At 42.0% G+C, this 26,619-nt stretch overlaps 2 protein-coding genes across 3 annotated transcripts in view; one reads left to right on the top strand and one right to left on the bottom strand.

The window, feature by feature from the left end:
- nt5dc1 (5'-nucleotidase domain containing 1) overlaps positions 1-26,619 on the top strand; it is a 71,068-nt gene that overhangs the window by 3,931 nt on the left and 40,518 nt on the right. The window lies entirely within an intron of this gene.
- col10a1b (collagen, type X, alpha 1b) lies at positions 89-6,493 on the bottom strand. Its single transcript, XM_080047554.1, has 3 exons — positions 6,351-6,493; positions 5,615-5,765; positions 89-2,515 (listed from the first exon to the last, which is right to left on the bottom strand). Exons 2-3 carry the CDS (start codon positions 5,748-5,750, stop codon positions 660-662), a joined length of 1,992 nt encoding a protein of 663 aa, XP_079903680.1. The 5' UTR covers positions 5,751-5,765; positions 6,351-6,493; the 3' UTR covers positions 89-659.

Raw genomic sequence — 26,619 nt, 5'->3', positions numbered from 1 at the left:
ATTTAAATGGATTGCTTATTGCTAATGTCTCCTTGACAAAGACCCATACACTAAAGAAGAACACAAAACACACACTACACCGTGACAGTTTTTCTTTTTCAAACTAAAACTTTTATTTTGTGTTTTGGTCAGTAATTGGTACATAACGTAACACATCCAATGGGACATTGTTGTTTTGAAAACAAACAAAAAAATGCAGTTTGAATTTCTCATTCTGTGTTGCTTTGTGGATCACAGTGCTTGTTAGAATGTGCTGATCTTTAATAACATATAGTACAACTGTTTTGCGTGTCTTTTGATTGTATATCACAGGAAAATTCTTAAGCAACAGACAGAAATAAAAACAAACACAAATACATGACATGCTGTAAATGTTACAGGCAGTTGTAGCACCACTTAAGATATCTTCCAATATTGTCTCATGTTTCTTAAAATTGAAAAGGCACACACAAGCGGGGTAAATGTTACTTGTTAATACTTCTGTCATTAAAGTAATATGATTGCAAATAGATTTTTTTTAAAGACTCATTTATACAGTTGTACAAATTACAACCATATTTTTCTTTTTACAATCTTAATTTAGAATTTTGTTAACTGATCAATTTCTCTGAGTAGTTAAATGTTTTGTTTGGTTGTGAGGTTTATTTGAAATTATGAAATCACGTTGAGGCAATCAAGAACCCAGAGAAAGAGCAGTGAACATTATCTGCTGCAAATATACCATTACTCTCCTCATCAGGGACCTGAACGTAGACTCTATCACCGGAATGAAGCATGAGAACAGTACTGCCTGACATCTGATCCAAGAAGCCCTTGTTGTACTCATCATAGGTGAAAAGAACTGGCTCCTCATTTTTGTAGAGTGCAACCAGTGCATTGGCACCATTGACATGTATATGATAGCTGAAATAGTAGAGGCCTGGGATCTGACAGGTAAACACACCACTGCTTTCATCATAATGGTATTCCCCATTGTAAATGACCTGGTTAAACTGAATTGGGGTTGCAGCTGGAGGGTAGGCCGTGGTCAGCACAGCACTGAAGGCAGACATGGGGGCTTTCATCATTTCATGAGGCATCACAACCTCATGGGCTTTGACTGGCATGCTCTTCTCATGGTGGTAAACCACCTCTCCTGGTGGGCCAGGTGCACCAGGAGAACCAGCGGGGCCTGGACGACCATCCTGACCTCTGGCTCCTGGAACTCCAGGTGTCCCACTAGGACCAGAAATTCCCTTTGCAGTCATACCAGCTGGGCCAGGTGGACCTTGAAGACCTGGATGGCCCTTAAGCCCGGAGGGACCTTGTGGACCAGAGGGGCCGCTTGGTCCCATGGGTCCTGGCCTTCCATTCTCACCACTTTTTCCTTGTCCTCCTGCGGGGCCTGTGTGTCCTTTTGCTCCTGGGGCTCCGTTTGCACCTGGACTTCCTGGGGAACCAGCATGACCTTGTGAACCCTTAGGACCCTGAGCGCCATTATGACCTGGCATTCCTGAAGGGCCTACTGCCCCTGGGGAACCTGGTTTTCCTGTGAAACCCTGAGCTCCCTGATCACCTTTGGTTCCTCTTGAGCCTGGTGCACCTACCATACCAACGTCGCCTTTGGGTCCTTGTGCGCCTACCTCACCCTGGAATCCTCTTGAACCCTGTGGGCCATGTGGGCCAAGGGGACCTGTAGCACCTGTTTGACCAGTATAACCAGTGGGGCCTGGCTCTCCTTTCTGACCAGTGGTTCCTGAAGTACCAGGGGATCCTCTGCTACCTGGTATTCCAGGTTCACCTGTTTTGCCAACACCTGGCATGCCAGGGGAGCCTGGCTGACCAGCAGGACCCTGTGGACCTTTAGCCCCCATGGATCCAGGCACTCCTGGGGAACCATTTTGGCCTGGTTTCCCTGATGCACCTATGCCTGGAGCTCCTGTGTGACCCTTTGGCCCTTGCATACCCATTGGCCCAGGAGCACCATCTCGTCCTGTCATGCCAGACTTTCCAGGTTCTCCGGGATAGCCAGTTGCACCAGGTTGCCCAACTCCAGGCTTACCTGGCATACCAGAAGGGCCCATTGGTCCAACTGGCCCTGGTCCACCTTGAACCCCAGGAACGCCAATGCCTCTCTCTCCTTTGTTGCCAGGAAGACCAGGAATGCCAGGATGTCCTTTCAAACCCGACTCTCCTCTTGGTCCCATTGCTCCGGGGAAGCCACCTGGTCCAGGTTTTCCAACGGCAGAAAGTCCAGCAGGTCCAGGTGTTCCATTGGCACCGGGTGCACCTCTGGGACCCATTTGTCCATGGGCTCCAGGCCCGCCTCTGTCACCAGGCATGCCAGGACTACCAGGTTTTCCATTGCCACCTGGGGAACCAGGTTTACCTGGTGCAGAGTAGCCTGAGGGGCCAGGAGGTCCTGCTGGGCCTTGTGGTCCAGCATATCCTTGGCCACTCTTTCCAGCAGGTCCAGGTGGTCCCATTGGTCCTGGCTGCCCTGGCTCACCTGGGGGGCCGGGGTGTCCTTCAACGGCTAGGGAATACATAAATACACATGCATGTGATTTGAATACTCAGATAATATGATACACATGTCATCATTTATTGAACTCTCAGTTGTACTAAATCATGAGCCTTCGTGTAAAAAGGGTACTGCATGTTTTCCTTTTTTTAAACGTGAGGTGTCCTTGAGTGTCATGAAAGGCACCCATAAATAAAATGGATTAATATTATTATTCCAAAAAATATTGTAGCTGGATCTAGAAAATACACATATCAACATACAACAACTGCAGACAAAAGACATTCTAAGTTCTCTCCAGTGAAATTTCAAACTGAAATACAATGTATATGATTGAGAAACAGCTGTATTTTGAATAATGTCCCACATTCTTTGACTCAGTATGCCTTTAAGGTTTATTCCCACAAATGTACTTAAAACACTGCTTCCAATGGTTGAAGGGCGGGTTGTGGGGACAGCACTTCCTTTTTTAACCAGAATAGTTTTCACAACATCACTTGTCTGAGGTGATGTTCCCACCAAGCTTATGCCTGCTGGCATGGGACCCAACACACATGCTCCTCTGTATCTCATTTTAATTTGTGTGCATGGTGCACTGCACCCTTTAATTTAATGCACTGCCCTTGGGTGCGAATGTATCGTTAGTGGTTTGCAAGTTGTCAACACTATCTTGATGCTTTTCCTGCCACAAAGAGTGCCGTTTATGGGAAAGGTCAAATGAGTGCATGTGAACTTACTTGGTGTATAACATAAGTTTGTCATTGTACTGGAAGTTATTGCTCACTTATCTATATTGACCACTGAAGTTGACTTTTATCTGTTTTATTCTAAAACATTTCTTTTTAATTTAACTTTCTCTTATTCATATACATTTATTCTAATACAACCGTCTTGAGTTGGTCATCCGGTGTTTCCTCGAAGTGTTTGAGATAGCGTTTCCTCACTTCCTGTTCTATCTCCTGTTTAAATGTTTCTAAAGATCTATGCTTTTACTTGTTTTATTTAGTCTGTGCTTATGAAGTTGTGTTCTATAAACTCTGTCTGTGTTTTGGGGGAGGTGGTATTGTTCTGTTTTCTTCTTTTATTTTAATCATATATGGGCGTACTGTAAAGAACTTTGTGTTACCTTCACTGTGTATGAAAAGTGCTATACATATATAAATAGCATGCTAAATATAAGTTTGATTTGATTTGATAAACCTACCCTATTGCCAAAATGTGACAGGAATGGAGACACTGTCTTTTCTCTTTTGCTTCAATTTTTTATGGTGGAGTTGAAGATAGTATCCAAAGCGATTGGGATTAACATTTGACAAATTGCACCATTACATTATGTATATTTCCAAGCACACAAATATAATAAATTGGTAAAGAGCATCTCTGTTGAAATAGCAATACTGAGTTTTTTGTACACCATTATTCTGGATGCATTATGGCCAAAAAAAGATAGAAGTACTAACTGTCAACAAATTCAACCATACAGAGTTGAAATGTTTATTGTGATTTGAGAGAAAAAGGTTTTTGAAAGGGCTGTCATTTTCAAGCCACATAAAGCCATGGCCTGAAATCCCACAGGGGATATTTGTTCCAGGACCGGACTTTCTGGCAACCAGAAACACCACACGCTTGAGGTGATGATACTAGCCACGGTAGCTGACCTTGGAGCTGAACCATGTGTGACCTGTTGACACTTTAAAGTACTACTGTGCTTTTATTCAGTGTAGTACCTATGTCCATCCTCAATTTGTCTGCCTTCAATAATATTTAGAATTTATTCTGTTATTTATGTCTTACTCATTGTTTTTTTTATATAAGGAAAACCACCTAAAATTTTTTCAGCAAAGGAGTGTCTCCAGTAACTTTGCTGTGGTTTGTTTGTTAGTATCCCTGTTTGAACTTGTGCATTTCTCTGTCTGTGGTGTGATTTTAACACCACAAAGCAATTTTTGTAAGGGCGTGCCTGCAACTTGGAAACAACATCTGTTTTGGAGATTGACATTGGTTAGCTGCGATATAAGATATAGTGTCACACATGGCAGTTCCATCATCATGACTACTACTTTGTTGTATTTTTTGCATGCAATAGTGACAGCCTCTTCTTTGACCTTAATTTATCCAAAGCACAAGTGCTCTTTTACAGCTTTACCCCACCACAGTTATATACACTTATACACATTTACAGCACTTCAGCCAGATCAACTACAGCCATCTGCTCTCAGCCAATGAGAAGTAGCGCTGGACCTAATGGGTGTGCACCCTGATGACAGTTAATAAAGGAGGGTGGAGATTTTGGCAGACTCATGTGCTGATGTGTATGGGCCAACAGTCTTCCAGGTTGCATACGATTGGATCTTACTGAAAGGTCAGTTTAGTGGTGATGATTAGGATACCTGAATCTGCACTTATTTGATGCAGAAGTAGAGGTAAAGAACTCTTTTTATTTGTCAGCGTATATAAGCGCTGCAGTGATCTGCCATATTTGGAGGGTTCACAGTAACTGATGCTCAAGATTTTCAGATAAGTTGTTGGAAGTTATGGCCTTAATTTGATTTGACAAGTGGGTCCCATTGACTTGTTGTCCAGTCGTTCCAGGAATAGTGTATCATGGCTTTGTTTGAGTGCAGCTATATGCGATTGTAGGCTGTAACTCTGTATTTCATTTATGAATTTCTCCAATACATCATTGGTGCGTGCCTGCTCCCTTGCTTTTCGGTATCATGTGTTAATAATTCAAAGTCAATGCAGTCCAAGCATATGTCTACATTCAGCTGGAAGTGTAACTGAATGTGTTGTTTTGTGCTGTACTGCAGTTTAATTTGTCTAAATGTATGTGAACCATATAACAAAAAAACTGATGGATTGTGGAGCTGATACAGTCGGAAAGCAGTTTTACCCTGCAGCCTGAATTGCGTTGGCTGCAGCTCAACTATTACGCTTTTAACCCTCCGATCTGCTTATTCCCCCCCCCAGATTAATATTAACCATCTATATTTGTGTTAATTGCAGCATATCCAATCATCACTAGGCTTTCATGATTGTATTGATTATTATACTAAGTATGACAAGTTTGAAGAGGAAAGGCCCTAGTTGGAGAGGACACACAGGACTCACCGACACTCTTGACTGGGTGACTCTTGACTTGGTAGCTCTTGACAGGGTAGGCGGCCTTGCTCACTTTCTGCATGTAGGGGGTCGCCTGGGCCAAAGCCAGGAAGACCAGGAGGACGCTTGTTACCCTCAGGTCCATCTTGTGAAGCTAAACCTGAAAAAGACGGAATTGGTTCATAAGGGGAAAAAAGCACTGTTGCTCTCTATGCCTCTGAAGTCAACTGGCAACCAAAAGACAATGAAAGATGATATTAGAACAGTATGGTTTCACAAATTAAGGTGCAGTGTGGTTGGTGCATCAGCCACAATTGAGATTCAGAATAAAAAAAATATGACAGAAACTTTCACTTCTAAATCGACTAGGTCGTAATGTTCTATCAGTTATGACCAGGGAGCTATTGAAGAAAAAACACATGGATTGTCCATTAAAATAGCTCCTGAATTCAGCAGAATTGTGTACTTGTATCACCTATAACCTAACATGCTCTGACTATGTAACCAAAAATGTGTTTATATCAAGCAACCTGTCTTTATTATTTAAACATTTATTTTGATCTAAAACCTCCCACAAAAAAACTCTCAAAGTCTCTCCCAGGGTACCACTGCACATGGCTCATTACACTTGTAACGGCAGCAACCATCAGCTCTCCACTACCAACCCTCCCCTAAGCGAGCACCAGTCTGCAGTTGGGAATCTCCCTGTGCACTAAACCTGGAATCAGACAAAAAGCCACCTTACCTGGAAGGTTTATCCTCCAAAGAAACAGTTGGGGGTGGTCTGGAGGCTGCTGTCCTGCCGCTGTTATATCCTTAGTTGTAGAGTCTTGTCTGTCTGAGCGGGCAGCTGCTGCTTCCCAGGGCACTGGGCTCAAGGTATTTATACGGTGCTGGTCTCCAGCATCTTGAAGGATCTACCTCACATCGTGGAAGGCCCTCCCTGCTCTGATGTCATCTTTAATGACGGGTGCCATGTCCTCAGGAGGCCTGTCATTTCAGGGTGAAGGTCCTCCTTCTGCTAGCCGTGTCCTCAATCTTCGTCTGTTTTTTTTTGTACAAGGCAGCACAGAGGGGGTCCTTGTAAAATTCCCTATGGGTGACATTTTCACTAGTTACTTTCTTGATTTATCAAGCTTTGGGGATTTGTAGTTAAATTAGTGGCTCGTGGTTGTGCAGCTCCTAAAGTTGACATCCTAATTCAGTGTGTTTGCACTTTTTGACAGATGACTCAGGCCTCCATGTCCTTTTTTAGCCTGGATGTGCATTTGTTACTGCACAAAAAAACGTCTTGCTATTTACTAAGTGGCTTGTGACATGGTGTTTTTCTGGAAAAGTAAAGACTGTTCAAGTCTGACAATATTTTCCTCCTGTCTGAATAACTGGTGAGGCTGTGGTACACTTGATATACCAGACAGCTATTTTCTGGCAGTTTTGGTTCAATCTGACATCAAACACAGCTTTTTGTGGATGCTGTAGAGATCCAGAATTTATTTTCTGTCTGTGATCTCTTGGTTTGAAAGACAGCAGCCAGACAGAATTTACCAAATCTAAATGCATTTCTAAAGATGACCACAAATGATTTGTGTTCGGATCTTAATATGACATACTGAAGCCTATCATGAAGCTGGCAGGTTAATGTCTATGTCCCGTCTCTGTGATTTGTACAGCCTAGTGTGTGGTTTGGCTTAAGGGCTTCACAGTGCAGCTTTAAGACACCAGGAGGCAGAAGTGAGGTTTGGTTCTAACTTGCTACCTGCTTCATCCTGTGTGGAGCCCCTGGTCTGCAGCACACTAACCCTGCATTACAAATTGTACTCTTTCTTTTTTCTATTCTACATACTATAGCTGATCATAAAAATAATCTAGTTAGCAAGTAGATGGCATACAATTGGAAAATACTTTTACTTATTTATTTCATCAGAACATTGCACCTTGATCTTGCCTCTTGCTTTTATATCTGTCGCATCCCTGTTTGTTTTCAAACGAAGGCTCCGTCGATATGATGTCACTTCCGCTGCCCATTGGATTGTGGGTCAGAATCGCCCGAATAGCATGCTGATTTCAACACTACAAATCTCGAACCAGATGTAGTAGGCATCCGGTCGAGATTTTTAAGCATACTAAATCCGGTCCAACGAATTGGAACATCCTAAATCTTTTTTTCTACCATACTAAATAGCAGAAAGTATGGGGATTGGAACACAGGGTGTGTTGCACAGTAGAGGAAGTTGGAACTCTAGCCATAGTTGTAGTGGAATGTTGTTAACATTTTGTAGAAGCTTTTCACATGAATCTGAGGGCGCACTCACACTAGGCAAAGTTGCCCTGTACCATACTCAAGTAGGATTGCCCCCCCTCCACTCCCCCCGCTGGCCTGTACTCACACTGCACCTAAAGATCACCGTACACATTTGGGATTTGGACCATAGTCTACTTGTAGGCTATTCAATTGTTTTTGGATATTTTCATCTGGCCAAATTTGCAGCAAATATTCCACTTCCACATCAGACCAACGAAAATCCTTCAGCAATTGTTTTTATAAATGTACGTTGCGCGTATTGGGTCGTTTCTGATGTTCATCCCAAATAGAGGTTCAGTAAGCGGAATGATCCGTTTAGCTAACTTCCTGTCATTGACTGCAGTTAGCAGTCCCCTCCCTCATCCCCACGTCACCACATTAATGCACTGCGGTCTTCAAGCAGCGAGTTATCTAGCATCGTCTCAGATCTGTAAGATCCGGCAGTGAGACGGGAGCCGGTTTGTAGAGTTCTCTCTTCTGATTGGTTATCAGTAGTGGGATCCCAGAAAAATTAATAGGCCGATTACATGCAGAGGGAGTGACTGAGAGATTGGCTTTATGAAACGTGCACACTATATAAGTGATCACTGTATGAATAAAGAGCGATTTAACACTTATATTAACATAAGTAAATCGCTTACTTCACCTTTAAGACTTAAATATACAAAAAAGTTCAAATAAAAAAATTAAAGCACTTAGGTTTGAAGGTTTGAAATAAGTCTTGACATCTGAATCTCAGATCAGTTGTTTCTTAGTGATCCTACTTGACCTTACATTTACAGAATATAACGGTCCAGATTGGTCAGTCCTCTGTGTAATATATCTCTGGTTTTGGTATAGCCCATGTCATTTAAAACTGCCAACGTCTCAGTGGTCGTGTTTGGTAAACTCTTTGAATTAAATGAGAGAGTGGTGTGGGGGGTGGAGTCCACATTTAACAACTTTTAGCTAGCTTTCTAAGCTGCAGATATGCCACTGCATCTCACCATGAAAGTGGCTTTGACCACAGTGAGGCATGGCTCCTTTTTTATTTCAATTCAATTTCTTTTTTTTTGCTGTTGTGTCAGAATTAATGCCTCCCTATCTAAATCTGGCTATTGTGTGGTTTACTGTAAAGGGCTACTTAGATTTAGATGCTGCCTTTGGCTAAGTTTGAGCTGTTTATGGTAAAAGGCAGTCACGTTGCGTAAACATGTAATTAGGATGAGAAATGGGAGTACTGTATGGAAAACAGTACTGATGAAGCGTGGTATGGAGTTCTCTGTTTTCAGGCTCCTCCTGATGGCAGGCTGGGTGGGATTTCTGGGAAGGGTCTGCTGTAACAATTGTTTTGCCCCTCCAAAACATCTTAGCATGCCGCTGCTAAACTCTAGACATGACTTAATGCTCTGTCATTGGCTTTAATTTACTCTGGTGATGACAGGGGTTGTTCCCCAACATGCACGGCCTCTGTTTTCAAGATTATCCTGAAACTATTTAAATACTTAACTCAAAATGACGTGTTCAAATTATGTTTTTTATTTTTTTATTTTGTGGGTAAAAATAAATATTCTAAATATGTTATGATTATTTTTTATTAGTTTTGTTCCGGTCTCTACTAAAACCTACAAATATTTGACTCCTTAGCTTCTAAATGCTCTACCAACTCTGTCACCAATCACTGATAGCAGGTATTACCTCATAGCCTTTCACTGGAAACGGCTGTATGCGTCTTAGAACAGGATTAATGGGAGTGCTGAGAGCAAATCAAAACTATGAGACAGAATAAAAAGTTGGTGGGTATTTGACCACCGCTGACACTTTTACATCCTGCAACTTTAACATTTGTTATAATATAAATTTGACCAAGACTTGTACTGAACAGCACATATAAAGTTATATAGAGAGCACTGTTTCTAAATCACCTCAACCAGCTGCTGATAATATCATCCGGGAAATTCATTAGTCTCTAGTTAAATGTTGTGCGAAAAAAAGCAGAAGTACGAGAACTTACAGTACGAAAATACAATCCATTTAGGTTTGTACAAAAAAAAGGTTGAGGATGAATATTAGCCCTTTTCATGGCTCAAATGTTTGTCTCTAAATGACATTACACTAAATTTCTGATCTTAACTGCATTTTTTATATTTTCATCTTGGGAAAGTATATAGGGGAGAGTGGCCTAAGTTGTGCATTTTGGAAGTTGTGCCACCCCTTATTTCTAGAAAACCGTGGAAGAAATTGGAAATGTGACCACATATTTAAGAAGAGCCATCCATTTGACTCATCCTGTAAAGAAGGGAGACACAAGGAATAAGATATAAGCACATTTAAGCTCAAAAAACTGTGTTTTGCCTTTCAAAGTAAAATTTCCATGATCAAGGTTTTTTGATTATTGTGTCTGAACAATTATAGACAAGTTTGAAAACATTTGACACATGTTTTAGTGCTTTGGTATGCTACATTTTGAGTCTATACAGTTAGCACGATGTCAGCCCTAAATTGCTGCATCATGCTTATTATCCAAATTTCTGGGATTGGGGTGATTTGTGCCAAAGGGCCTGGGTGAGTTATAAGTAAGTAAGTAAGTAAGTAAAATGTATTTATAAAAGCACATTTATGACAGTTTGCACTGTCCAAAGTGCTGTACATAGTGCATTCAGTAGGTAAACAATGAAGCTAAAATAACAATAACCAAAATAAAAGACATAAAGCCCATACATCTACATAAACACAGATAGTAGTGCAGAGGTAAGATAGTTAATGGGGAGGAAACACCAGGTTGTACATATGGGTTTTGAGCCTTGATTTAAAGGCAGAAATGTAGGGGAATCACATTTGTCAGGTGGCAGTTGATTCCACAAGCACGGAGCAACTAGTGCAAAGTACATTTCTGAGAGTTGTGCCAGTGGCATGGCTGTATACGCTGCTCACCAAAAGAAAGTGATTGTCTACAGTAGCTCAGAAGAGAGTGACATCTCAATTCCACTTAACGATGCCACTGATGAGAGTTCAGATGGCCAGAAAGATGATGATGGTGACTTTGTCATTGTGAGCTTTGCAGGTAGAACCATTAGATCTGCTTGGCCTTGTTTAAGAAAATTGTCCTTCAATCTTTGTCAACTATTTACTTTATTTACTTTAAATACACCTTAAATAAGTAATTGTATTATGGATTTGTCTTGCATTACAGTTTATGAGATATATATCAATGGCACAATTCACCCCATGGTATTCTCTCCAACCGCACAACTTACACCACACCGGGGGCATCAAGACAACTTTTTTTCCGAAAGCTATATTTCTTCAACAGTTTATTCCAGATCCAAAGTTTTTATTGCCAGGGATGCACAACACCCTGAAATATATGTACATATTTGAGTTGGAGACTTTACTGTCAAGGCCTTACTTTAAAGTCACTTTGAGTGAAAAGTTGCACAACTTAGGCCACTCTCCCTTATGCCTTGCTTTGTTCTTTTTTCTGTTTTTGGACTGTCTCGTCTCCATTTGGTCCCAGAGATTTGAGGATGCCATGGTGCTTAAGAGAAATGAGGAAATAATTGAAGGTTGATGTTCCTCTGCCAACTGGGGAGAGTTGAAAGCAGGATGCTAAAGATAGTGTTTGAGCTGGGAAGTGACGGTGACTCAGATTTAATGTTTTAATAAACCAAATATGCCACTAAGAGGCACTTAGAGCTTTTATGAATGGAAGGGCTGAAGTTGAACCTCCTGGCCGAGTGTTACCTGCAATTACAGAGACCCAGAGACAAAAATCATGGCTGGAAGTTCAACCAACCTGAGGCTAACTGTAATTCAGAATAGCAACCAAAAGCCTTTTTCTGCATCCTTCTGGATTTAATTTTTTTCCCCCAAAGTCCCATTATCAAATTATGGAAAGGTTGGTCTCACGAGAAATAGAAATAAAGAAAATGAAAGCCAGAGACGCTGCTTTTCTTGGTTACCAAATCAGACTTTTGCTCCCATTTTAAGATGTATTTTCAGAGCAGGTAATGGTTTACTGTAAAGGCCAATTATCTTAATCAAAGCTGAGTAAGTGCCATAATGACCAGTACTTTTTATGTTCACTATACCTTCCACACCCGCTCTGCTCATAATCAGCAGCTTTTACAGGGCTGGTGTTGCCATCTGACTATCCCACCAGCTGAAACAAGCTCTTAAATGCTCTTCCACAATCACAGGCCTTGGTCTTTGATACGTACTACTTTAATAAGGTTATAAATGTACAGTGCCTTGCAAAAGTATTCATACCCCTTGAACTTTTCCACATTTTGTCACCTTACAACCACACACGTACATTTATTTTATTGGGATGTCATATTATAGACCAACACAAAGTGGTGCATAATTGTGAAGTGGAATGAAAATGAAACATGGTTTTAAAAAGAAATTATAAATAAAAAACTGAAAAATGTGGCGTGCATAAGTATTCAGCCCCCTGAGTCAATACGTTATAGAACCACCTATTGCTGCAATTACAGCTCCAAGTCTATTGGGGTATGTCTCTACCAGCTTTGTACATCTACAGACTGAAATTTTTGCCCATTCTTTGAAAAATAGCTCGAGCTTCAGATTCAGCATCAGATTGGATGCAGAGAGTCTGTGAACAGCAATTTTCAAGTCTTTTTCAATATTCTCAATTGTTTTTAGGTCTTGACTTTGACTGGGCCATTTTAACACATGCATATGCTTTGATCTAAACCATTCTATTGTAGATCGTACTGTATGTTTAGGGTAGTCGTCCTGCTGGAAGGTGAACCTCCGCCCCACTCTCAAGTCTGTTGCAGACTCTAACAGGTGTTATCCTCTGTATTTGGCTCCATCCATCTTCCCATCAACTCTGACCAGCTTCCCCGTACCTGCTGAAGAAAAGGACCCCCATAGCATGATGCTGCCACCACCATGTTTCACGGTGGGGATGGTACGTTCAGGGTGATGTGCAGTGATAGTTTACACCACACATTGCATTTTGCATTATGGACAAAAACTTACATTTTGGTCTCATCTGACCAGAGCACCTTCCTCCAACCATAACCACAAACCATTCGGGGGGGACAGCATATTCAGATAAGACCAAACTTGACATTTTTGGCCTTAATGCAAAATGCAATGTGTGGCGGAAAACTCACACTGCACATCACCCTTAACACACCATCCTCACCGTGAAACATGGTGGTGGCAGCATCATGCTGTGGGGGTCCTTTTCTTCAGCAGGGACGGGGAAGCTGTTTAGAGTTGATAGGAAGATGGATGGATACAGGGAAAAAAACCTGTTACAGAGTCTGCAACCGACTTGAGACTGGGGTGGAGGCTCACCTTCAAGGAGGACAACTACCCTATACATACAGCCATATGTAATATGGAATGGTTTAGATCAAAGCATAGTCATGTGTTAGAATGGCCCAGTCAAAGTCCAGACCTAAATACAATTGAGAATGCTGTCCACAGACGCTCTCCATCCAATCTGACGCTGAATCTGAAGCTCGAGCTATTTTTCAAAGAAGAATGGGCAAAAATGTCAGTCTGTAGATGTACAAAGCTGGTAGAGACATACCCCAATAGACTTGGAGCTGTAATTGCAGCAATAGGTGGTTCTATAACGTATTGACTCAGGGGGGCTGAATACCTATGCACGCCACATTTTTCAGTTTTTTATTTATAAAAAAAAATTAAAACCATGTTTCATCTTCATTCCACTTCACAATTATGCTCCACTTTGTGTTGGTCTATAACATGAAATCCCAATAAAATAAATGCACGTGTGTGGTTGTAACGTGACACAATGTGGAAAAGTTCAAGGGGTATGAATACTTTTGCAAGGCATTGTATATATGGTATAGGTATAGAATACATAAAGTTAATTTCGCCACTGAGTATGGATGTCCAAAACCTACAAACAGCAGTACATTATTATCAAAAAGATTATGCAAAATCTGAGTTGTGTGTTGAAAACAAAACATTATACTTTTCCACTAACCTCCAATAAGTTGGAACAATTAAGAGAAAAGCTAAGCACCCCTTGCTAATTCTACTTGATGAGCAACTGAAACTCTTGATGAGCAACTGAAACTCAAAATGTCATGGATAAATAATACATTCTGAGACTTATTTGTGTAGTTCTTGATAAAGACAACTGACCTAAGGAATAGAATTACGTTATGAAGATAGAATCATGGGCTGTGAAAGAAATCACTCCAAACTGTCGGCGTCTCCCTTAGAGATAGGATGAGAAGCTCAGTCATACGTGAGGAACTCAGGGCAGAGCTGATTATCTTTTGCGTAGAAAGGAGCCAGTTGAGGTGGTTCGGCACATGGTCCCTAGGGAGGTGTTTCAGGCAGGTCCAGCTGGGAGGAGGAAGAACCAGGACTAGGTGGAGAGAGTATATCTCCACAATGGCCTGTGATCGCATCGGGGTCCCCCAGTCAGAGATGGTCAATCTGGCTCTGGAAAGGAATGATTGGGTTCCCCTTCTAGAGCTGCGGACCTCTCGAACTGAACCCAAATTAGCGGTGAACGATGAGCAATATGTGATTGATGAATTCTGAGTTTGTATATGTATCCACTATTTTGTGTCCTCTAAAATTCCACAATGGAACGAAAAAGAAGTCTTAACAATTTAATGATAAAAGTTACTGCAATGGATCAAAATGCAAAAAGACAAGTCTGAGTCTCCATTACATGGGGAGAAGTGAATGAGGGAAAAAGGGAGTGGTGTCTGACACAGTTATGCCCTGCGTTCCGAATCGCATACTTTCTACTATATAGTATGTAGATAAACGATTTAGGATGTCCCGATTCTTGTGGCCAGATTTACAGTAGGATGGTTAGAAATACCCGGATGTCCTCCTTCATCCGGCCAAGATTGTTAGTGTTGAAAACTGCATCCTATTTGGGCGATTCTGACCCACAATCCGGTGCGCACGTGAAGTGACGTCACATCGACGAAGCCTCCATATGAAAACAAACAGGGATGCGACGGATATAAAAGCAAGAGGCAAGATCAAGGCGCAATGTTATATGATGAAATAAAAGAGTAAAAGTATGTCCCAATTGTATGCCTACTGCATCCTAACTAGATTCTTTTTATCGTCGGATGTAGTATGTAGAATAGAAAAAAGAAAGAGTATGCGATTCGGAACGCAGGGATGGTGTCCGTGAATTTCTAATATTGTCGGTGCTAGTTAGCCTGCTCAAATGTTTTAGCTACTGTTACATACACAACACCAGTATGCAATGTTGTATGCATGATTCGAACTTGGTAATGTATTTATTTACTGATGAATATCAATTTTAGCTTCATCTAAGTAGTTGCTTCACTGATATAATATCTACTGTAGACGCACGCATGAACACATGCACAACCTCACACAAACACATCTTGAACCAATCATTGCACTAGACATTCATGAACATGGACATCTTGTTATCAAGTTAGCATTAGGGAAAGGGAAAATGCAGTGAGAAAGGAATAGTTGCATGGGGGGTGGGGGGGGGAAGGCATCAGATGAATGAGTAAATGTATGCCAAGACCAAAAAAACAGCACAGTACACTTTGCTTGTGCATTCCACAATGATTGGCACATTTCTTCTACAATATTCATGCGGTTTTACAATGATAAGTGACATGCTTGCAAACTAAAGGGTTGCTGACCACTGCATCCTGTTGGCCTGCTCTAGGATCACACAAAAGTATCTGTTACAATGTATATTCTATATGTTTTAGATCCCTTCTAACTTCCGTATGTGGTCACCATGAAGTCTTTTCCCTCTGCTTGCATGACAAATTTCCTTAACAGGACAATAAAGTTTACCCTGACCCTTACCCTGACCCTGCATGGTTTCTGCACTGGGAACTATCCAATGTAAAGGATTTCAAGGTCCATTGAAGCTCAATTGAAGAGGTCATTTTTTTACTGCTTTGGAGGTGGTGTTTGTGGTAAGAAGAGGCGGTGAAGGCCAAACCCAATGTCTTAAACACCTCCAATGCTATTTTGTTTATGCTTTTCTGGAATGGGTGTCAGTGTTTACCAAATTACGCAGAGTTAAAAATAACCACGGTGCACAAAGACACGAAGGGAAAGAGCAACGCTGGCAGCTCCCACAGACGCCATACGCAAACATTTAAGAGCCATTGCACATTTCTTTATTGATGTTCAGAAACTGGGTAACTTTAAAATTGACATAGGATGGGAAAATGTGATGTTCATTATGGGTCGACGGATGGAACCTCACTGACCCTGAACATCATTTGACAGCTGCAGTGGCAGACTCAGACTGTTTGAAGGGCAGGGGCGAAAAAATAAAAAGGGCACATTCTGGAAACATGGGGCCCCACCAGCGCACACAGTGGCTTTTCTAAAGGCAGCGCTGCCTGGAAGGCCCTATCCCCTAACCTTAGCAAGCGCTTACTTGTTACATCTCCATGAAGCTTGTGTACTTGTGGCACTTAATAATTTGTTTTATTTGAAGCTATAGTAGGCTACTTACGTGATTCTTGTTGTTCTGAGTTTGTACCTTCATTGTTGAATTCACTTAATGGAAGTCGCTTTGGATAAAAGCGTCAGCTAAAGAAAAAGTAATGTAACGAAACACCAAACACTGTGTTTGTAGATCTTAAAAAAACGGTTGGGCTCATCCAATTAAAAGGGGAGTCTGGGGGTCCCAGACCCCCCTTCAAAGACACTGTTTCCCCTTATTCTAGCGACTTTATAAACACCAAAATGGAAGCCTGCCATCGGAGAGAGCGAGAGAGAGAGCGAGCTTAAAGATTGCTTCTGATCCACTCCTGGGGGCCCCAGCCACCAGGTCCGGGGGCCGAAAGACGAGCGCTGAATAGGGCCTGAAGAATAGGGCCACAGTGGGGGCGCCTGTGGAGGACTGGGTGATGTGAAAGCTTCAAAGACACTGTTTCCCCTTATTATAGTGACTTTATAAACACCAAAATGAGTTGTTCACATCATTGTGCTCTTTCACATTTTAGCCAAAGAAGGGAGGATGACTTGCTGTTTTCATCTTTACTAACATTTAAGTAAAAATTAGACTGGAGAAAATTCAATGTGCTGCAACCAGGGTTGCCGCGGATCTTGAAAAGCATTAAAAGTCATTAAATTTAAGTTTCAATATTCAAGGCCTTAAATGTCTTGAAAAGTCTGGAATTATTGGGTAGGCGGCATTAAATTTAATTAGGGGCAGAATTAATGAGCTTGCCTTATTTGTTTCTTTCTAGTTTTCTAGTTTAATTGTTAGATTTCTATGTTTTTATTTTATCGCTGTTTTATATACTTCAAAGATATTCGGCAAGTCCGACACCTACGCTAGAGGCAGTACGGCCGTGTTAGGCTGGGTACCGCGTTCAAAACGTAGAAGAAGAATGTGTGTTCCCTGCTTTCGAATTTGAAGTCGGCCGCGGTAGAGCAAAAAAGGATAGAACGACGCGGCGAAATGCATGTCAAGCTATTATAAATTCAGTGAGAGGTGGAGGGAGGACGACAAATACCGTGGCTGGCTTTCACCCCGCGACCACGACCACACGCTGCTTGTAGGTGCGCAACCACCCGCCCGCTGATGATATAGGTAGGCTACTGACGCAACTCACACAACACGTTGATTGTGTTTAGTAAACATTTTATTTATCTATATTTATAAATAGCTGCTCATCAGACGTTCATTCAACTCATTCAGGTCGCGTTGACTTGGCGTGAGCTCATGGAGTGAGACGCGGGTCTCTATCTCACTGCTTTCTGTCACTTTCTTTCTCTCCACTCAGCACTCCCTTTCTGACAGCTAGATAAAAACTATTGCCGATCCTCCCATCAATCGCAGATAGTAGCCTACGTTTCCTTTGCCAATCGGTACAACCCTATTACCCGCGCTTTATTAACCTGAACAGTGGCGTCTTTGCATTAGGGGCCAGTGGGGCACGGCCCCACCAGAGGGCGCTGCCGTGCAGGGCAGGATTATAAACTTTTTATTTTTATTTTTTTGTCAAAAATGTCATTGAGCATAAGTTAATATTAAATTCATTGTTAATAATGAATTACATGTCCGCAGTTTTAATGTGATGAACGCAATTGTCTTACTTTTTGTAGTGTAGTAGTTGTGTGTGAACTAGTTCGTTGCTCCGTCTCGTCTGTTCCGCTCGGTGGGGCCCAGCCGAGATGGCCCTGCTGCTGTGTAGCCGCGGACTGGGGAGTTGGTGCGCGAGCATGCGCGTGCGCAACGCCCGCTTTAGTTTCGACAGAGGGGCCCGAAGGTTAGGGCCCCAAATCGCTTCTCATTGGCTGATTTGTAGAAAGGGCGGGGTGTACGGCGGGAGCTGCGCAGATCTTGCTAGCTACGTAGCTAACGTAGTAATACTGTTACAGTAAATTGACGTCACGTTTATTCACTGTGACTATTTGTCTGTGAATGTGCTTTGTTTGAATTGTGTTGTCGTCACTGCCTGTTGCAAGTAACCCACATTAATATCTAAATAGTAGGCTAAAAAAAGGGTCCTGTGTTTCTCGTTTTTCCCAAAAATGGTCCTATGTTCCCCGGTCGCAATAGTTTCATGCGCCGTAGCTGGGGGCAGAGCCGCTCCAGCCCTGCCCGACTCGCTGGCTCTCCCCGCGGGGAGAAGCTCCAGTGATGCCTGGCTCAGTCGCCCCCTCGACCGAGCGAATCTACGAGCGGCCGCCCCCCGCCAGAGCTGCCTTTTCAGTCCAGAGATTCGACTATTCGGCTGCCGTGCAGGGGCAGGTCTTTTGGAGGTTTAAATGTGTTTTCTTTCTATTAACACTTTTGGTAGGCTAAATAATAGCCTACATGCTTGCGCGTTGCGCTCATTAGCGTACGTTCTCACCTGAACAGTTTTCTGTCAATCAAACTCGGAATTGTAGCCAATTTATTCCTGTCGGGTTGTAGGCTCCTGCCCATAATGTGGTTCGGTCAGATTCAGGCTAATGAACACGGGGCTCATGTAGGTCTAGTGGATTATGGTGGTGCTATTGATATAATAGCCTGATGTATGTCGTCAGATTCGCGTTTGAGTGATGGTATTATTCAGCTGCAATTTTGGTCCCCTCTGTCACTTGCTGCTTTGTTTTTGTTGTGATGGTAGTAATATGTGGTATTTCTGGATTGCGTTTTAAGATTTTCCTGCATGGCCCCACCAGAAATTTCAACCCAAAATCGCCACTGAACCTGAATGCCTGCAACAGTACTGTATGAAGAAAAAATTACTTTGCGCAAATTACCGCAGGTCTCGTGAGCATAGATGTAAATCTACATACAGGTGGCTAGGCCAACATACGATTTTGAAATTGCAAAAACCTCCCTTGACCTGTGGAACCAATTTTTAAATAGTTTCTCATAAGTTCTGAAAAAGAAAGTTAATGGACTAAGTTTGTTATTTATTGAATACGGAATTAAAATATGAACATTTGGATTATTCTTCCCCAAAAAATATCCCATTTTTAATTTAGCCTAATTAAAATATTGTATGCTGCACCTAACACATATTTTCTAAATTGATTAAACTCTTCTTGTTACTCGATTAATCAGAAAATGTAAACCAATTGATACAGTTCTATAATTGGTTGAAAACGTGGTAATGATGGGTTTTCAGGTTGCCTTTACAGTGATCTCTTAAGGTGAGAAGACACACCGGGCGCGTTGGCGCTTTGGGCCAAGGCGCCAACGCGCCCGATCTGGCGCTTGGTCATTTTGTGTCAAAAAGTGGTTCAACGCGTCGCTTCGCAGCTAGTCTCCCCCCCATATATTTATTCCCCTAATCAACCATGGCTGCGATCAGAACCGACCCGACACAACAGCGATCATGTCCGCACAAAAACAACAACAACACGGCCAACAATTGTGCCAAAAGACAAATAAACAGCAACTGAACGGAACAAATAGCCTTAAAACAGATTCACGCCACTCGGAAATGAACACAAACAGCAAGGCAGCACCATACCAAACACATTTACAGCAGCATTGTGTGCAGGGCAGTAGAAAATAAAGGCAACTAGCCTACATTACCCTACCTGGCTGTGACAGGGGACCGTGGCTGGCGTAGATATAAACACCGGTGCTTCGCTGTACTCGTTGTGAAAGTTCCCCGGACTAAGCCGTTATGTTTGGCTTCATTATATGGAGGTGGTGGCCGCACACAACCGGGTGAGTTAACTAATGCTATCCGACCGGCGCTAACTTGGTTTATCGGCTAATGCACAGCCGCACATATTCACTGAATTAACCAGGAAGCCCATTCTCCTGGTTCACTTTCCCCACTTTCCCCACGTCTTGTAACCCCGAGCTGCTTCATACAGCACCAGGCAGCCAGCCGTAAATACATTCCCTCCTCGGTGTTTGCCTGTGTTGTCCTCCGCCTCCGGTCCTCGTGTCTGTGACGTCGGGTCAAGCTCACCGCTGATTGGCCAACGCGGCTAAACGTCACGCAACGGAGCGTTGAAAGTTCAATTTTTTCATCTTTTTTCATGGCACGTTGACGCTTTGCTGGCGCGTTGACGCTTTGGTAACGCTTCCAAAGCGCCGCTTTGCCGTGGCCAACGGATCCTCGCGCCTAAACCAATGGTTCCCTATGCAAAAATAGGATTTTTCAACGCCGCTACCACACCCAACGCGCCCGGTGTGTTCTCACCTTTATACTATGTATTTGATGGTAAATGCAGGAGGACATTGTCTTCATTCAGACTGCTGAACATTTTTTATTTTCTGTAATTAGACAGCAGTTGTTAGCTAAAGTGCATTGAATATTTGTTAGTCAGATTTAATGCAACCCTTTACGGAGTATACTGTAGTTTAGTTTGTCGATTTCTGTTACCGCGGTATTGGTATTATTTTTTCATTTTAGAGGTCTTAAAAAGGTATTAAATGTCTTTAAATTTGAACTTTAAAAATGTGCAGATACCATGGCTGCAACCATACAGTCTTTGACCGCTAACAGCCAGCTACGGAAACATTTAAGGATGTTTTCCTTCGTGTTGAGGTGATAGCTGACTATTATTGTCTCTCTTGCATGAAATGACCTATACTTGAATGAGGACCGGATCTTGAACGCTCAAAAAATGTATATACATTTTAAACGGATTAAGCAAACTGAAAATATAAAATTTTTCTAACTTGGCATGTAATTGCGATTTTCCACTATGGGTATGGACAACGCTTCATACAAGGGCACATCATCATCATTTAGGCCTATTGTATGGAGGGGCAACCTAGGGCACTCAATAATTTTTGTTCGCGTGTAAAGGGCAGCCAATAAGGCACTTTCTTTCGTTTTCACCACCATAGAGGGCACTTTAGCAACACTTTTTCAACCATGGAGACACCAGAAGGGCTGAAGAAGGGCACTACCACGGGACCAGACGGGCAGAAGGGCACCAGAAGGGCACTAGAAGGGTTCCAGACGGGCAGAAGGGCACCAGAAGGGCAGAAGGGCACTAGAAGGCTACCAGACGGGCAGAAGGGCACCAGAAGGGCACTAGAAGGGTTCCAGACGGGCAGAAGGGCACCAGAAGGGCAGAAGGGCACTAGAAGGCTACCAGACGGGCAGAAGGGCAGTAGAAGGGCACTACCACAGCACCAGATGGGCAGAAGGGCAGTAGAAGGGCACTACCACAGCACCAGATGGGCAGAAGGGCACCAGAAGGGCAGAAGGGCACTAGAAGGGTACCAGAAGGGCAGGAGGGTACCAAGCGGGCAGAAGGGTACCAGACGGGCAGAAGGGCAGTAGAAGGGCACTACCACAGCACCAGATGGGCAGAAGGGCACTATCAGGGCACTAGAAGGGCACCAGAAGGGCACTCATTAAGGCACATCATCGAATGTTTTTGTTCTAGAGGGCACATCATCATAATTTATTGTATGAAGGGGCACCCTAGAGGGCACCCAATCATGTTTTGCACATGAAAAGGGCAGCCAATAAGGCATTTTCCTCTCGTTTTCACCACTCTTGAGGGCACTTTAGCGCGCTTTCAAGATTCAAGATTCAAGATTCAAGATTCAAGATTCAAGATTCAAGATTTTTATTAGTGTCCCAAGAGGGCAAATTGGTTTACAGCGAGGAGAGGCGACAACACATAACAGTACAAACAGTGACGGACGCAAACATCACAACATGTACGCAGGCCTGGGCACTAAAGTGCAAAGTGCAAGAATCAGGGAAAAACCAACACAACAAAGTCAGTTCCTTTCCCTCCACAACTTAAGACGGGCCACGCTGGGGATAGAGTCTTGCTGTACGGCAAAACTCGCCCAAGATATGACCAGAGGATTCGGGCTCTTAGTAAAGAGTGTTCCCGCTCTGAGAATTCAAGATTCAATAATTTGTTCGCACCAGGAGAAGTGGTTAAACCCACATGACAGAACAAAACAATCAACACAATACACTGTGGAGACAAATTGCTCAAAAGATAAAGTGCCAGGATATAAAAAATGTAAAATACAAATAAAAAAATTAAAACATTAAAATAAATAAAAATAAAAGTCGCTTTTTCAACCATTGAGCCACGAGGGGGGGCGGTCGTTTTCTGTTTGTACTTTTCAAACTTGAAAGCAGGTAGTTGTTTTTTGATGGGTGCAACGATATGACACGGATGTGTGAGCCATACTACATGCTACTGATATGCTCAAGTTTTGATCATAAGGTGTCTAGCCCTGCAATGGCTTTGTGTGCATGATGTCAACCCCAGGTTTACTATTACGGTTCTAGTCTATTTTCTTTCAATTTACGCCAGAAGCATTAATTTTGTATGTACTGTTATGAGGAGGTAAATATACTGTAGAATCATGATTTTAGAACGTACTGTAGCAGTCACATCTGCCTTTCTAATCCAGAGGAGGCTTTTGGCAGAGTGATTCAGACAGAATCTCGGCTTGACTTGATTTTCTTTCGTTCTTTCTTATCCAAATTGAGTGTCTGAGGGTATATATTTATATATTGTACAGCTTGTAAAGCTCTCTGAGACTAATGAGGCTTGACTTGACATTTATTGTGGCAGAACGGAATCTTTTTAATATAGGACTGAACCTTCTCATTGCCACAAATAGTCTCTCCTCAACCCACCTGTTGGGTTTTTATTTTTTAATTAACATACTACCGATGAACCCAGATCTTGGCATATAGAAGTACGTCTTTATGGTATTGTAAAACCAGTGCTTATCAGCCCTGGTGGCCTGTGTCCTAAGTATACTGGAATCTTTGTGGATTTTCTTCGCTGGGCTGCTCCCCTAGCTCAGGTCTGTTGTTGTTTTTGTCAGTTTTAGATTTTATTTTAGGTGTTGGGCTGGAAGGTTTCCTGAGAACCATTCTTAGTACGATGGGAAGAATGCATAAGGAAGTTGACGCACTTGGATCGTTCTTTCCTCTCCAATCCAAAGAAACCCAGCATCCCTCAGCTAAAATGAATAAGGAGCAAGTCACGAATAGCATTTATCTCACAAGCAGTATAAATACCTCTGGTTTGACTTTTACCATAGTTGATGAATAGATAGGAAACATTGACATGTAATCAGATGTAGTAAGCTATTATACCCATTAGAGTAGCTTAAATAAGACTTAATATGTAATCTTAGAGTAAATATGCATAGTGCTTTGAGATGAATATCTAAAAGGATATAAATGCTATCGGTGTTGTTGTGAAATATTTTAAAAAGTTCCATACTCCATCTGTAGCTTTTTGATGCAGCCAGATAAACTGTTGATGAATGGGCGAAACACATCAAAGCATGTGTGTTTATAGGGATAGATGAAAAAGAACACAGTGAGGCTGTGGAAGAATTATACAAATCTCACTACAGTCTTTCAGCTGCACTGAGACATGTAACACAGTCCGAAGGTTCCTGACTCCAAAAAAAGGGATGGGTGGAGGTAATGTTTCCAAAGGTCACTAATGGACAGTTTTACAGCCTTGAATCTAAAGTTGTTAACATCAAAACTGATTGCTATAATTTAGAGGGTATTGTTTCAAAATTCATCTTTTATCTATATGCTTAACTTTTGTGTAAAACACTGGCAATGGAACTAAGAATGTAATGATAAAGAAAAATGCTAAATAAAACAGTGGAAACTTTTTAAATTACTAAAACAAAAGCTAAAGACTAAGGGTTCAGTAAGCTTGAAATTAACTACTGTAGATGTACAACCACGCCCAAAGAGATTTATACCTCTTCTGAATGGCCACGTTTGAAGAAGGGGCGAAAAGCTCGCCATCAACGTTTCCTCCTAGTTCTTTGCAGTGCTTCCCCATTCTCTCTTCAAGAATGCATTCAATTTGACAAACAGTGATAAGGCCAAACAGTTTTGGACAGTCACTCTTGAAAGGCATTTACTGTTGGTCCTTCGTTAAAAAGTGACATTTAGCAACAAATGTATATCTTGGTTTAATTTCTCACATACTAAAACCTAAGAACAAATTAATCCCAGCTTTTTAAAAGTTACATTTCACTGCAATTTGTGGGTCGCCTTGCTAAGGCTATTCAGCCCGCAACCACCCGCCCCTGCAAGGTCTATCGCCGCAACCCGCCTGCTACCGCAAGGTTTTGTCCATAAAACCTGCCTGCTGATGATAATGCTAATGGACTTATGCAAATCACGCAATTCCGCTGAGGCACGAGCCCTTGACAATTCAAATTAAAGCGTTTCTGTAGGTGAGATGCTTGCGGTCTAGTCTAAACAGTGGGTAAGCAATGGTCTCTGGACTGTCTCTTTCTCTCTCTTTTTGGCGCAAGAATGTTAACAGGTTAACAATACCAATGTCATATTTTCAAATACTTAAATTTGTGGGTGAGTGCAAAAAAAATAACTGCCAGCTAGCTTGCCATGACTAGCTGGTTAGAGATTGTAACAATTTAACTAGTTTATTATCAACGTAGCCCACTAACTAGCCCCTCATGTATTGTCTGTGTGAACAAGCTTCAGATTTTTTGAGACATACATGGGATTTTTTGCATGTGTTCGTGCGCCATTAGACAAAAGTTGCTTGAATCTTTCTTCAGTTCATGTGAAGGTCATTCAATTACCTCCTATAAAAATGAAATGCATCATTTGGTGAGGAGTTGGTGGAAGATTTGACTCATGTATCATACAGGGGGCTGCCTGTAAAACTATAATGACCACTGGTTAGGTGACCTTAGCCAGCCTCCTCTACACTATAATTTCTGTGAGGACATTAAAGCCACATTTTCTGAGACTTTTAAAAAAAGAATATCAAAACTATTTTCTTTTTGGGCCATTGGCTTTGTGTATATGCACCAACACCCATTTGATGGTATGCAAGCTAAGTAGCTCCTGCTGAGAGTAGTGAAAAGGACTGATTAAACTTTTTCTAAAACCAATCAATTTAGTTTTGTTGCTTAAAATACTGCAATATATGTTATTACTATATTACTGTAAGAGCATTTTCTGAGCAGAATATGCATAATGTGGAGCAGCTGAGGAAGTAAGGCCGAATTTTCCTCGGTAAACTAAGCCTTGGTGAATGGGCATGTCTACTGGTTTTTATGGTGATCCGGCAAACCCCCCAAACAAGGTGGCTTTTAAGTCAGCAGTTTCTTTTTCAAACATGGCATTAAGCTTCAAAAATACCAAACTGTTCTCATCAAATCCACCACGTCTCCGACCGCTCATTCACCTCAGCATCCACTGCTAAATTAACTGCTGAATTTGTTTAGCTTCACAAAAAAAAGCAAATGCTCCGAGCGTATGTGTCTGTCTCCTTCTGCCCTAAAGCTGTGGTTTGTTGTTTGATTCTCTTCCTGCACAATAAAATCCCCTTGCAATCTTTCAGCGTTTTTTCACCGGGTCCAACTTCTTCACTAAAGACAACTCACCAACCAGTAGTTTGTGCCATTATTATAGTCTATTATTGAAATCATTCACCACTTGATTACTTTGAAACTTGCATTTCCATGCTGATTCTGGTTTGGTCACAGTAAATCTTTTTCTTTACATAAACACACGGTTGTCTTAAATGACCCTGTCACGAAGGGTGCATGACCATGTGCCACTCGAATGTTGACATAGCAACCGTTTCCGTGTTTTTACAGCTTCATAAAGATTTAAGTTAGACGGTGAGGTCATCCGTGCCGCAGGCCTTCAACCTAAATTAGTGTGCAAAGTGGCAAGCTGAGTTAATTTGATATATTTTTTTGGGGGCATTTTAAATGTTCCCACAGTAATAGCTTGCAAATGAGGCAGACGTTGTCGGGGGGCACTGGTGGTGTAGTGGTTAGAGCGCCCTCCCCCCGTCAGGCTCAGGCCTTGTTTCCGCAGACCCGGGTCCTCTCTGCATGTCATTTTACCCCATTTAAACTCTGTCTCTCCACACTGGGCATGAAAAATGCACCAAAATGATATTTAAAACAATGAGGCAAACGTTGTCTTCTTAGAGGGATGGATAATCGCAATGTATTAGTGATAGTATCTGAAACATTTTCCCTGTCACTTTCTCTGGCAAAAGTGTAAGAGTAAAAAAGACCATGGGCTTTTGTCATCAAATCTGTTGACCATAGAAATGTAGTTTTTACTCTATTTGTACAGGTTTGCTTGAGATTTAAGCCTCCACCAAAATGCATTTGTAGGAACGGAATTTAATTTGTGACGATCACATGCCTGGCAAATGAGTTGATAAATCCATTCACCGATATTGTATCAGAGTGGCAACGAGAATCGTGAGAATAGTTTCCTCACACCTTGGGAAATTGAACCAAAGC

Source organism: Ammodytes marinus (assembly GCF_949987685.1).
Source record: "Ammodytes marinus genome assembly, chromosome: 19".
Classification (NCBI taxonomy): domain Eukaryota; kingdom Metazoa; phylum Chordata; class Actinopteri; order Uranoscopiformes; family Ammodytidae; genus Ammodytes; species Ammodytes marinus.
The sequence above is the reverse complement of the archived record's forward strand: the minus strand, read 5'-3'. Positions and strand labels throughout refer to the sequence as shown.